Genomic DNA, 13,956 nt, shown 5'->3' on the forward strand with positions numbered 1-13,956 from the left:
CTCTGCTGTGAACGACTCCTCCTTTGAAGGTGTTACTGTCATAGAAATGCAGCCATTTACTGGTGAAACTGATGACGCGATAAAGCTTATTCTGGGTTATCTGCACTACCAGGAAAGGAAACAAAGTTATTTAACTTTTTGGTGAACAAAGGTAAAAAAAAAAAAACGGGGTGAAAAATTAAAATAATTATTTTGTGAACTTTTAAAACTGAATAAGTTAGCAGAGCTATTATTGTTTTGTTTTCCATGTTTCCATTATCTAGTAAAGCTCAAATATAAGCATTCAAACTTGCATGGACTTCTATTGATAAAATGTATGCAAAGAGTCTCTGTATTTAGTGTTGATCCTTCATAATGTCTCCAAATCTCGGTGGCATGCCTGACTTCAGTGTCAGGGTTCAAATCCTGATGGTGAGACACATTTTTGTGGTCTTCTGCTGGTCTACCTATATTATGAGTAGCTCATGACTTTTAAAGGTTACCCTTATTAACCATAAATAGTAGACTTGAGTCTGCATACAAACTATCATGAGAGTAATAGGGGCTCAAATTCTGGATCAAACAAGTCGTACCAGGATTGACAACAAATGTCTCTTTATGATGTAATTTTGATTGGATGTTGTGCATCACAGTGAACAGGTGATGCTCCCATGTGGTTGGGCTGGAGGTTTGAGAGCCACAATCCTGTACTATTGTGTTTGACCCATAGTCATGTTTTCTTTTATTTAATCAAAGAGCCACTTTAGAGGCTTCTTATTTTTGTTTTCAAATTTAAGAATAACTGTGTGAGATGATGCATGAGCCTGAATTTATGACTTTATAATCAGCTAATCTGACACAGAGCCTGAACCCACCGAGGACTAAGAAGCCGTTGACTCGGAAGTTATTAATGAAGACTTTCACCAACATGTCAAAACAATCCATTAAAGATGAAATGATTTACATGACTCTGGCTTTGTTAAGAAGAAAAACCTCTCTGGCTTTATTATTTACCGCATAGAATCACTGTGTAAACATAATGTACTTGAACACCACGGTTATTATAATGACTAAAAATAGGTTTGAAAAATGTCATTAAATGGAACCAAAATGTTTAAAAAAAACAAAGTAAAACTGAAACACTGTTGCGAACTTGCAAAACAAAAATAAAACCAAAAAGAAGTTAATCAAATAACTTTATTTTATTAACAATAAAATAAGTTAATTACTACAGAGAGAGACATACTTGGAATCAATCCTTTGTGTTTTTGTTGCACATATAGTTTTGGTGAGAAGTTTACACACAATGATCATAAATGGGCATAAATGTCATGGGAATGTCTTTGATCTTTTTCCAGATTGTACAGCATACATGTTAATCTTTTGGATTTTCTTTATTCCACACAGAGTCAGAAGTATACATACAAACTGAAATATATACATATACTCAAATATTTAAAAAAAACTCAAACTTGTGTTCCAGCAGGACAATGATCCCAAACACACATGAGAACTGATTTCAGAATAGGATAGAGCAGGCTAACAAAGCTTCTGGGATGGCCTTCCCAAAGCCCCGACTTCAGCCCTATTGGAAATTTGTGGACTGTGCTTAAACGTCAGGTCCGTGCCTGTGCCAGCAAACCAATCAGTTTAAATGAACTCTACCAATACTGCCAAGAAGAGTAATCAAATATCCAGGAAATGTATTCCAGAAGCTTACCAATGGATATTTAACCAAAGATTAGTGGAAGTGTATGTATATACTTGAGCCGGATTAGAGAAAATCCAAAATAGATTCAAACTTGTGCACCCAGTTTTCTAAAGTCATTAAAGATGTTGTACAATCATTCCACCCTGGAAAAAGATCAGTTCAGAGAAATCATTGAAAGCCCCAAAATACCATGACCTTCATGCCCATGATGAGAGTATGTAAACTTCTGACCACAACTATAAATTATTGCATGTATATAATTTAATGAAGTCTACTTCCTCTGTAATACATTATACTTTTTTCACAGGGATCAGTGTCATAAATTTGAAAAAATTCTAGAATATGAGCAGAAAAAGCAAATAATAGCCTATGTGTGGTCAGTTTCAGTTAATTTGATCATGTTTTTTTTTTTATCATTTTCATCACTCATTTTTTTTTACGTATACAGACTGGATTAAAAAATGGAAACCTTTTTTTTTTTAAGAAAAAGGTTTTTATCAAAGATTTTAAAAAAAGCAAAACACAAATTTGTTTACACTATATTTAAATTGATTTATTTCACCACCAGGTGGCAGACTTGGTTTTCACTTTCAGTGTCCAAAAGCATCTGTGCATGTTATTTGCACATCAGTCAGACAGACATGAGAATCTTTTTTTAAAGTAGCAGTTTTCAGCTTCAGTTTTCCACCAGATAACTTGCAGAGCTGTCCAGGATGGTCACATCTTCTCACCGATGCTTCTTTCAACATCTTGATTTACGTAATCTGCCTCATCTGTAAAACATGTGCATAAGTGGTTAATGATGAAAACACGTCCAGACCATTGACACATTTGCATAATGACTGAAACTAGCACCACTGACAAACTGGGCTGTGAGGTCAACTAAAACCTGGGCAGCTCTGCTTAAGCACAGCTGAAAGCAGGCCTTTAAATGAATGTTTTCACAGTCACCGTACTGTGGAAAAGTCTTAAGCCACGCTTATATATATTTTTTTCCAAGGAGCCACATTTCTTATTTTTGAAAGTGGTCTTAAGCAATAGTTTTCCAGGCTTTCTGATGGTCTTCCTGACAAAATATAAAGAAATGAAAGGTAGCACAAGACTTTTTCACCGTGCTCTTTGTTCCTCTGTTGCATTTAAATCATATATCTGAGTGCTTGAGATTTCCAAGCAGCTGCTGTAACATGTTGGCTGTTACTGTATAAAGCAAATGCCCCAGGTAGTCAGTAATATGGCACCACATTTACTGTTGGTTGAAAGCTGTGTGAAGTAATATAGTGAGGCAGCCAATTAGACGTTCACAGGACTCTGGAACCTATAAGCATCCTCAGTGGGCCATTTTCTGTTAGTGCTCCTGTGATGTTATCAGCCAGAAAAGTTAGACATGTTATATATGGCAGTATTTTGGTCTTGTGGTTATACTGGGTGAGTATGCAAATAAAGACGTCCAACGCCATATAAGTGCTACTACTTATATGGCGTTAAAATAACTACGTCTTTTATGGTATTTAATCAGCTGGAAACACTCTGGGTTCCCCAAAATGCCCTGCTCACGTCATCTGGTTGATGTTACTTGACGTCAGTGTTGCTGAGCTTTCGTTTGAAACTGTTATGAATGCAAATTATTGCGTGGAATAACTTTTAGTGGCAGAATCCCTTTGATCTCTGGTCTTCTTTATGACATCAGCACACGAAAACCTATAAATAGGGGAGAGGTTCTCACTCTTGTCAGTCTTTCAAAGATAGTGGAAGAATTCACTAGGCAGGAAAACACTTAAACTACTCGAAACTTCCGTTTCTGACACAGTTGACCGTATTTTTAAAAAATCTTTTAGTTGGTACAGAGATTTAGCATCAACTTCAATTTGAAATATGAGTCTGTCAAATCCTGTTGCATGCAACATGAGAGCCGAGAACGAAAAACTTCAACAGCAAATCAAAGAGCTGAAAAATGAGAATAAAACTCTCAAACAACAAAACTCTACCATATGTGACCTTAAAGTCGAGAACGCCGACCTTAAGGAGCAAAAAAGAGAGCTCATAAATGAGAACAAGATTCTCCAAAAAAACATTGAAGTTCTCTTCAAATGAAGTGGGTTCTCTAAAAACAAGAGGAAAAGAGACCTGCAACTAGAGAATGAAACAATTCACTTCAAAATTCAAGAGCTGGAATATTGGAACCAAATTCTAAAGGATTTAAACAGCTCCAAAACCAAAGAGATCCAGCAACAGAAAGAGGTGATGCAGGAAATGGAGGCAGAAATCAGAGAGTTGCAAAGCAGCAAGACAGGCTTGGTTATAAAAGTGGGAGACATGGAAAAGGACAACCAGTCTTTAAGAGAGGAAAATGATGTGACGGTAAAACGCATGTGTGAGCTGAAAAGGGACTTTGAAAAGGAAAAAGATGACATGCAACAGGAAATACAGGCTGTTAAAACTGAGCTCCATCAGGAAAACACAGCCTTTAAAGAGTTACAAGAGAGTGAAGAAAGAAAAAGGATCATGAATGAGGAAAACAAAACAACGGACAGTGAACAGCTCAGACAGACCCTGGAACGCCAATGCTTTGCACATGAAATTGACATATTGAGGCGGCATAACGAACTTCTTGAACAGGACCTCCAGGAGCTTTCCAAAAGGAGTGGTGATTCTCAAAAAGAACTGAAACCACACGATGAGGGTGTGAAAGGAGAATCACGGATCTCCAAAGCCACTGAGAAAGACTCCCAACATGATTTTAACGTGACCAACAGAGAAAAGGAGTTGTTGTGCCATGAATTTGAGGAAATGAAAAGAGAGCTTGAAGAGGTCAAGAAAAATCTGTATGATTTACAGGAAGCCTTGAAAACAGAAGACATGGCGTTGCAAACCCAAGCTCAGACTCCCAAAGTTTCACAGGAAGAACATAACAATCTGATAAACAACTACGATGTCCAAGTTGACATACTCAAACAACAAAATAAGGCCTTAGAAAATACGGTTAGTGACCTTACCAAAAAGATGTGGAATGGACGGGAAGCGATGAGACAAATGGAAAAGAACTTTCAAGAACAAAGGAAGCTACTCGAAAATCTCCGAGGAGAATTCGAGGAAATTTAGCACAACTACGACTTTGGCCCTCCCTATTAAAGCTGGTTAACGCAAGTTCAATAGGGCTATAACTTAGACAATGGAAGTTCATTTGATTTAATTGGCCCAAAATGAGTGACTGCACCCAGACACTCAGTAGCAAAAAAATTACAGAGATTCAAGAGAGAAAACTGTTTCTGCATAGACTCCTATAGTACTGCAAGTCGTGTCATCGCTTGGTGTCCTGCATAGAGTGCAGGTTTAAGGTATCTACGTATCTTTCAGAATTAGAAGCTATGCTGCGTCAGGGGTTATAACAGCTGTGCCCCCCCCCAACCGGTCGAGGCAGATGGCCGCCCCTCACTGAGCCTGGTTCTGCCGAAAGTTTCTTCCTGTTAAAAGGGAGTTTTTCTTTCCCACCGTCACCAAGTCTAAGGAGCTTGGAGAAAAGCGCCTGGACTTCTTTAACTTAAAGAAGTCCAGGCGCTTTTCTTTCCAAGCTCCTTAGACTACTATGGCCTTGATGACTGATAACCTTCACAGACACTGTCATCAAGGGTTTGCTCACAGCGGATCATCTGATTGTTGGGGGGTTTTCTCTCTTATATTGTATGGTCTTTACCTTACAATATAAACAGCCGAGAAGCGGCTATTTTTGCGATCCGGTGCTTTAGAAATACATCTTAGCTGAACTGAACTCCATAACATCTGGACCGAAATGCCTACACACAACGGTAGGCATTTCAATCAAGAGCTCTGTCCAAAACGTTCAATGACAAGCATCAGCACCAGGATTGTTTTTTAGCTCACCAACAGTTTTTTATTGTAACTGCAACTTTGTAAGACTGGGTTGGGAGATGTTCTTGTGGTGAGCTTTTATTCACATAATTGGTTTCTTTAATAGTGAAATAAAATAAATTTGTATAACTGGAAACAGCGTTCTCATGTGTGATTATCACATTGTATTCTTTAAACCATGTAACAGAATATATAATATATATAATTTACTCATAGTAATATTAATATCTAATGTGATTGAGTTTCCTCATCTCTACTTATGTGCTGATGTGTTCACTGAGGCCATTGTATGGTCCATTTTGGCTGCATTTCCATATTTTAAACATGAAATTTGCTTATTTAAAGGGTGTCTCATGTATCTCTTATGCAGAAATATGTGTTGCCTAGCTGGACAAATGTAGCACAGGTCTACTATTATTGGCCTAATGTGAGACACTACAATGACTGGTTTTTACGGAGCCCCTCTGATGACATGGTCCAAAAAAATAAATAAATTGTGGCCACAAAATACTACTTCGTGGGCACGAAATAGGTGTAACGTGCCCACGAAATGCTAATTTGTGGGAACGAAACACTTGATCCTTCCCAGGCCCTTGCAGTTGGTTGACAATAAAATCTATCCCAGCGTCCGGGTCGTATTTACGTCTGCAAAGCAACTGGGCTCTCAATATCCTGTTTAAATGTCTCTCTGGAATAATGGTTCCTTGCAGTGCCAGGCTTTTCAAAATGCATTTGTAGCTCATTCCCAGCCTAAAATTGTCAGGGATCTGAGTGACCTAGAGTCCCTGAACAATTGTGGACTACTTATTTATTTTTTGGACCATGTCATCAGAGGGGCTCCGTAGGTTTTAAGCAATCATGGTAAGTGTTACACAAAACCGATGTTTACTAATATTAGGAGACGCGAAGACCTCCTGTGAATCAGTGTGCTTCTTTTTCTTTCGAATTCAAAGAGGATGGGCTGCAGCAGCAACAGGCCTCATCAAGTGCTACTCCTGTCAGCTAAGAACAGGAAACTGAAGCTACTATTTGCACGCATCACCAAAATTGGACTACAGAAGATGGTGTGATGATTTTTTTTCGGTCTGATGATTCTCGATATCTGCCGTGACATTTGGATGTTAGGGTCAGAATTTGGCATAAACAACATAAAAGCATGGATCTATCCTACGTTTAGGCTTCTGGTGGTATAATGGTGTGGGGGATATTCTCTTGGCCCCCTAGTATAAACTAAGCATCATGTAAACGCAACAGCCTACCTGAGTATTCTTGCTGATCATGTCCATCCCTTTATGAGCACAGTTTACCCGTCGTCTAGTGGCTGCTTACAGCAGGAAAATGCACCATTTCTCAAAGCTCAAATCATCATAAACCTGGTTTCTTGAACACGACAATGAGTTCACTATACTCAAAGAGCCTCCACAGCTAGATCTCAGTCCTAATCAAATCCCTGAGTGAATATATACACTCAATAAAAGATTTGAGGAGTTTGAAAATGATGTGAATCATTTGCTTTGCTTCACAGCAAAGCAAATTATATTAATATAATATATATAAATTATATTATATTACTAATTACTAATATTTTTGTTTTGTTTTGTTTTGTTTTGTTTTGTTTTGTTTTGTGTGTGTGTGTGTGTGTGTGTGTGTGTGTGTCTGTCTGTCTATCTATCTATCTATCTATCTATCTATCTATCTATCTATCTATCTATCTATCTATTGTTAAGGTTCAAAATATTGTAAGCTAACATTAACTGTTTTCAAATTAGTTAGTCAATGAGTTAGTTAAGATGGTTGTAGTATTATTTTTGTGTGAGTGTTGTTAACTGAGTGTAACAAACTTGCGTTAGTGTCAGTATGTTAGCATTTAAACAAGCTAATGTAAAATGGGTAATATGATTGGCTTGTCTTATTATGTGTCTATTGCCACATAATAAGACAAACAACATACACCTAAGGTCATAGTCATTTTGGGATATTAAAAAAATAGATTTAGTTTATATTTTTCCACTAAAGACTGCTGCAGCTCCTTAATGTTGATGTAGCTGGTCTCTTGAAAGTGTGTAACATTAGTAGCATGTAGCCAAAGCCTCTACAAATGTGCATACAGATAGGATGATCTAGCTACTAAAACTCTGCCATGAACTCATGAAGGGGCTGCAGTGATAAAGAAAGGCAGTGAAACGCTGTAGTTGATGTAGCTGGGACCTGGACTTCATCTTATTTTGTGGGATAACAAGAAAACAAAAAGCTCCTATGCAAAAAAAACCCCGAGTCTTTCGGCTGAGGAAATATGACTTTTTACATGCTAGATGGAGCTTCTTGTCCCACGGGTTACCTACATCTGATAATGTTCAGGAACAAACAGGAAGAGTAAACGGATGTAAGTTACTGATGTGGTTACATGGTGGAAAAGCAGGGCTTTAAGCAGCTAGTTAAAAAGTGTGACCTAAGATATGATATATAGGTAAGAAACATTTTTCATTTTTTATTATGTGACAATATTGTGCAGCTCTTAAAGCGTTACAAGGTTCATTTACTTTAGTTATTGTTATTAAAATAAAGCGTTAAGCAATTAGTATCCAGTTGTTAAGTGATGACGTATGAACCTTGCTTCCCGGTCTAAACTACTCTGCATTTATTAAGGCTGTTGTGTCTTTAACTTGTTTTAATGCTTTGTATCTTGTTCTGTTTAATCTGAACAATAATCCATCCACAATATCTCAGTTGTTCTCCTGACTGAAGTTTGGTCTGTTTACAGCATCCTGCCATGCAGTTGCATTTGTCCCAAACCATCGGGAACCCTCACGTTAACTTTTGAACTTTTTTTAACGTTCGTCCTCCAGCTTCACTGTCTTTATATTATGCTAACCATAGCTGTGTAGCTAGCCACCACATAGCAAATCATTATTACAGGTGGGTTTCGATAATCGGTTTTCCAATTAAAATCGATTTTAGCTTGAATAAAGCGATATAGATTCATTAAATACTGAATCGATTTTTAAATATAAATGTATTTTGCCAGAAACGCCAGAATTTCAGGTTAAAGCTCACAAAACTATTTCAGCAACCACTAAAGAGCTAAAAAAGCAAATGAGAGTAAACGGATTCCACACAAAGACGTAAACACAAAGCGCAGACCCGACGCATCAGAATCTGCGAGATGTCGGCATCCTCACCCAACAGACACGCCATCTGGGCTGAAAGCTGACAGCTCACAGATTCTGAAGCTGCAGGTTTCATCATTGTGACCAAAATTCACCGAACCGGAAGCAAAAGAAGATCAAAGCTACACTTCACGTAAACATCGTCATGAATTCTCTCTTACTTTTGCTGTTTTGCTTCCACCACGATGAAATCACATTTCCTGCACAGTTCTCTCTCTCAATGTATTTCCCATCTCAAATCTCTGTTTTCTGCATTATTTGCTAGCTTATTGCCCTCCAGTCTAACGTTGTTTACAGCGCTGTCAGCCGCTGTCTTTTTTAAAAAAAAAAGACTTCCAACAAGAAATGTCAAACTTTTTAAAATTATGCCGAACTGCAAAAGGCTTAGCTGTGTCTCTAGTAAAACCTCTGTAACTTTGCTCTGCTTCACTTCAGCAGCATCAGGTAATGTTCATATGCTGATTCATGGTTTTCTTCAGTTTTTGTTCTACTGCAGAATATTTTTAATGTTATCTACTGTAAAAAGCCAGGCCAGGAAAATCTCCTTCATGTTTTTCTGTTTTATCCTCAGTTACTTTGACACAAAGAGCTAAATCTCTGCTAACTTCAAGCTCCACTAAACTTCATAAATTCTGTTTTCACGGATGCCTGGATGTTAAACTTTATTGTTACACCTGGTAGAGCAGCCACACTGATCATTTTATAAAGATGAAAGATTTTAGACAGTTTGTAACTCTCAGTGATGACGCAAAATTTTCCATGGAAAAAGAGTACCGAGAGTATTATTGCTAATTGTGTTGATTCAAGTTCCAGTTCCAGTTTTGTAACTGTAATGCTGAGAAAATACAGACACTTGATTAACAAAGTATGTTTGGTTTATTAGATTACTACTTTTAAAATATTTAGAACTGATATTATAGGTAGTATTAGTTAAAGAAGAACAGTGTACAAAATATATTTATCATAGAATTAAGTCAGCATATAATACATGTATTTGTAATTATAATATAGAAGTAGTAGTACTTGCATTTTAGCCATAGCAGAAGTAGTAGCACTTTGCTTCAGCAGTAGCAAGAAATTAAACTTAAAGTACCTAAAGTAAAAGTATTCCTGTGTACTCAGAACATAATACCTTTGAATAATTTTGACATTAAGAAATAAAGTTGCAGTTACAGGTGAAAATCCATTACCCTAAACACGATGAAATCACTTCAACATGAGACAACAGATTTGTGTTACAGGAAAAAACACAGATCATGTGGAATCAACATGATTCTTATGCAATCTTATATGAATAAAACTAATAAAAATTAGGTCAGGGAAAAAAAATATTCTTTTTTGGCAAGCTGGACTCTCCGCATCCATCATTAGAACATAAGCGAATACTTTTTTGAAGACCGCTGGTCCATCTCCCCTGCAAAGGTGAATTGGAGAATCAATGCTGAGGCACACTGAAACTGTTTGTGTTGCCCAACACCTTCATAAATTAGCTGTGTTATTTTGGTTATTCCTTTAATTTGTCACATGTGTGTGCATAGCCCCCTCTAATAGGCACAAGAGCTTGACAGTCAGGGCTTTTCATCTTCTTTAATAATTAAACAAAACATGCAATCCATATACACCGATTAGATTTAACATTATGACGACCTGCCTACAGGTATGGATTGTGGTGTGGTATCTGCCACCAAGATGTTAGCTAACGATCCTTTAAGTCGTGGAAGTGGTGAGGTGGGACCTCCACCAATCGATCTTGTTTGTCCAGCACATCCCACAGATGCTTGTTTGGATTGAGATCTGGAGAATTTGGAGACCAAGTCAACACTCGTTGTGCTCCTCAAATCATTCCTGAACCATTTCTGGTTTGTGGCTGGGCGCATTATTCTGCTAAAAGAGGCAACAGCCATATATGAATACAGTTTCCATGAAAGGGTGACCACAGCTTGCAACAAGCTTAGGTAGGTGTTATGGGTCAAAATAACATCCACATGATGGCAGGACACAAGTGATGTGATGCACTCTGTATTCTTACACCTTTCTATCAGAACCAGCATAACCTTTTCAGCAATTTGAGCTACGTTGCTCGTCTGTTGGTTTGGACCGAATAGGCCAGCTTTTACTCCCCATATGCATCAGTGAGCCCTGGCTGCACATGACCGTGCTGCTGGCTCACCATCGTTCCTTCTTTGCACAACTCTTGAGGTTTGATAGATACTCCAGACTGGGAACACTCAACCCCATCACAATTTGGACCTCATCAGATTCACTCACATCTTTACTCTTGCACATTTTTGCTGTTTCTGACACGTCAGCTTTCAGGACAAAATGTTCACTTGCTCCCTAATAGATCTCACCCACTAACAGCTGCCACGATAAAGAGATTATCAGCGTTACTCACTTCAGCCTGCCTCACTTATTTTTTCCTCGTTTTAGATCTATTATTGATTTCAGTGAGTCTTTTGTTTTTTCTGTTTTGTTTTTTGCTTCTTTGGACTCCTGGGCCCAGAATGCCCATTGGATAACCTTGCCCAGGGGAAGTATGTATTACCTCTTTTGTTGCTACATAATAATTTAAACCTCCACTGGCTCACAGGTAAGTATGTATCACTTACAAGATTCTTCTCACTTAAAATCCTTCCTCAGTACCCGTCCAGACTCCTTCACGCATACACACATTTTGGGATACTATGGTCCTCAACCACCGGTCTGCTTTCTGTTATTTTTTCTTAGTCAGTATAATCCACAAGTTATTTGTCAATCAGATGCTTCGTTTTCACGTCTACTTGGACTCTTGATTTCAATTTCTCGATTAAGTGATTACAAAAAAAACACAGAACAAAAGCACAAACTTGACAAAAATGAAACTGACCTGCATCTTTCAGGAAGTCTGAATTTTCATAGTCGTCGTCGTCTGTTTGGTGAAACAATAGTTTGAATGAGTTGAACTCTTTATTCGTCAATCGACTTCTCACATCTCGAATGGAGTCAGAAAATATAAGGCTGGACGTACCGTTTGTTAATTCTATCGATGGGAAAACGTTTCCATACACTCCTGGAATGTCATCTGCAAAAACACAAAATACCCACGTAAAAAGTGTTAAGCAAAAATCAGTCAGCTTTTTAAAAATCTGTGATTATTTTAAAGCAAAATCACTCACCCAGTCCGTTGTTAAGGGTTTTTTCATTTACGTACAGCGACTCACTGATTGGATTGCTATAAAATAAACAAACAACCAAACACTCATCACTTTATCGCTTTGTGTAAACATATACAAAAACTAAAGTGTATGCTCTTTAAACGTTTTATATTGACAGTTTCATAAATAATAACAGGACTTGGTTAACCGAGGGACAAAAGCTCCATGAATCCAGCTCAAAATGCAAAAAAACCTGCAGTTCCTTAAATGGCCACTTGAGGCGGGCTGCAAAAGTAAGCCAACACCAATGGACTCTGATGTTAAAATGCCCGCATTTCCAGGATTAAACTGCATGTTTGCAGCCTGTTAAACAACTCTACATGGGGTGAATTACTTTATCGTACGTCTATTTTGAAACTGGTGAGGCTGTGAAAGGTTGTGAAAGCTTTGATTGAGAGGCGTTATGACACGGGAAGCTGCTAAGAACACTGAACAGCTGTCAGCTCTGCCAGGAGAAGTCACTAAACAGTTGTTGAGTTTTGGTGCATTTTTAATGCAGTTGTCTGAAAAGTAATATGGCTTACTGTGTGGTACAGATCCTTTAATTAGCAAATAGGTGTTCACCTGAACCTTTTGGTCTAAAAAAGCTGTAAGACTGAGATTTCAATATGTACCAGTGGTTGACGGCACCATCTTTTATGTATTTGGTTTTATTTCCATTTTCTCTCTCCTTTTTCACATAAATAGTTATACAACTGTAAATCACCTTTAAATACTCACTATACAAGAGAAGTGCAAACAAGCCAACATAACCAATGGTGAAACCATAACAGGACAAATGCTCTATTGTGGTCCACATTCTAATTGCTTTCTCACAACTATGTTATACAGTTCGACATTACCATATGAATAAAAACTCATCTTTATGTTTGATTGTTGCACCTTTCTGCAGATGAATTACTCCCAGAATTGGAGTGTAGTAGGGCTCCAATGATTTATCAAGTAATTCGATTATAAAAAATTCTCGACACAAATTCTTTGCTTCAATGCCTCGTTTAATTCATGACTCTGTCCCATACCGATGTCCTAAACTATGCAATGAGCGTTTCACCCACATTTGCGACTGAAAACAGACCTGCAATACAAACTTATTCAGGAGCAGCGTGTGAAAAAGAGGTTGACAACATTAAGCCAAAGCAACACCCAGTTTTAAATAAAAACACAGTGAGGATGACGCTGGCACAGTTAAATGTGAAACCAGTGTTCCAGATTAACTGGTTTTTACATTAACTGGTCATAAGTGTCCATGTATTCCACTCTGCGTGTTGCAGATGTTGGATCCATTGCAGATGTGCAAAAAGAACAATTACACTAAGTTATATAAGTTATTTACAACACAGTATACGAGTAGGAATATCAGTATTTTAGTTTCGGCATCATAACTGCAATATAGCAACAACAATTGTCTTTAATTAGTTTTTGGCTGCTGTGTCTCAAGTAATAGAGTGGGTCATTTACTACTTTTCAATATCCGTATGTCAAAGTGTCCTCGAATAAGAGCCTGAACTCTGAGCGATGATCGAAGTGTGTGTTCGTCTTGTAATCAGAAGGTTGCCGGTTCGAGCCCCGGCTCCGACAGTCTTGGCTGTTGTGTCCTTGGGCAAGACACTTCACCCTACTGGTGGTGGTCAGAGGGCCCAGTGGCGCCAGTGTCCGGCAGCCTCGCCTCTGTCAGTGCGCCCCAGGGCAGCTGTGGCTACAATGTAGCTTGCCATCACCAGTGTGTGAATGGGTGGATGACTGAATGTAGTGTAAAGTGCTTTGGGGTCCATAGGGACTAAGTAAAGCGCTATACAAATACAGTCCATTTATCATTTAAATGAGTTCCAGTCCAACTACTAAAAAATATTTCTAAACTTTTTTTTTTTAGTCGTTATTTTTTCAAATTCAGGAGGTAATTCTCTCTCTTTCCTTCTCAAAAAAGAGACATTTTATCTTTTGAAAATAAGTTTAAATGTCAAATAACTAGGTTCAAGACATGAAAAAACAAAAACACTGAGTCTGGATTGGCTCTGGCTGTTCGTGAGTACACATCTAA

General features: G+C 37.9%; 1 protein-coding gene across 10 annotated transcripts in view; it reads right to left on the reverse strand.

Annotated features, from left to right (window-relative positions):
- Positions 1 to 954: 954 nt before the first annotated feature.
- Positions 955 to 13,956, reverse strand: part of LOC145431578 (uncharacterized) — a 32,388-nt gene continuing 19,386 nt past the window's right edge. For 5 of the 10 annotated variants that reach the window (XM_080307587.1, XM_080307586.1, XM_080307584.1 and 2 more), the window contains 4 exons: positions 11,880 to 11,935; positions 11,732 to 11,785; positions 11,591 to 11,632; positions 955 to 2,463 (listed from right to left, as the gene is read on the reverse strand). In XM_080307587.1, the coding sequence (XP_080163713.1) occupies positions 2,408 to 2,463; positions 11,591 to 11,632; positions 11,732 to 11,785; positions 11,880 to 11,935 (208 nt within the window). In that variant the 3' untranslated portion in view covers positions 955 to 2,407. Of the gene's footprint in view, positions 2,464 to 9,581; positions 10,609 to 11,590; positions 11,633 to 11,731; positions 11,786 to 11,879; positions 11,936 to 13,956 lie in introns of those variants that run through there. The other 5 variants (XM_080307592.1, XM_080307588.1, XM_080307593.1 and 2 more) reach the window with 3 other exon arrangements.

Source organism: Astatotilapia calliptera, chromosome 10, assembly GCF_964374335.1.
Source record: "Astatotilapia calliptera chromosome 10, fAstCal68.1, whole genome shotgun sequence".
NCBI classification, from domain to species: Eukaryota; Metazoa; Chordata; class Actinopteri; order Cichliformes; family Cichlidae; genus Astatotilapia; species Astatotilapia calliptera.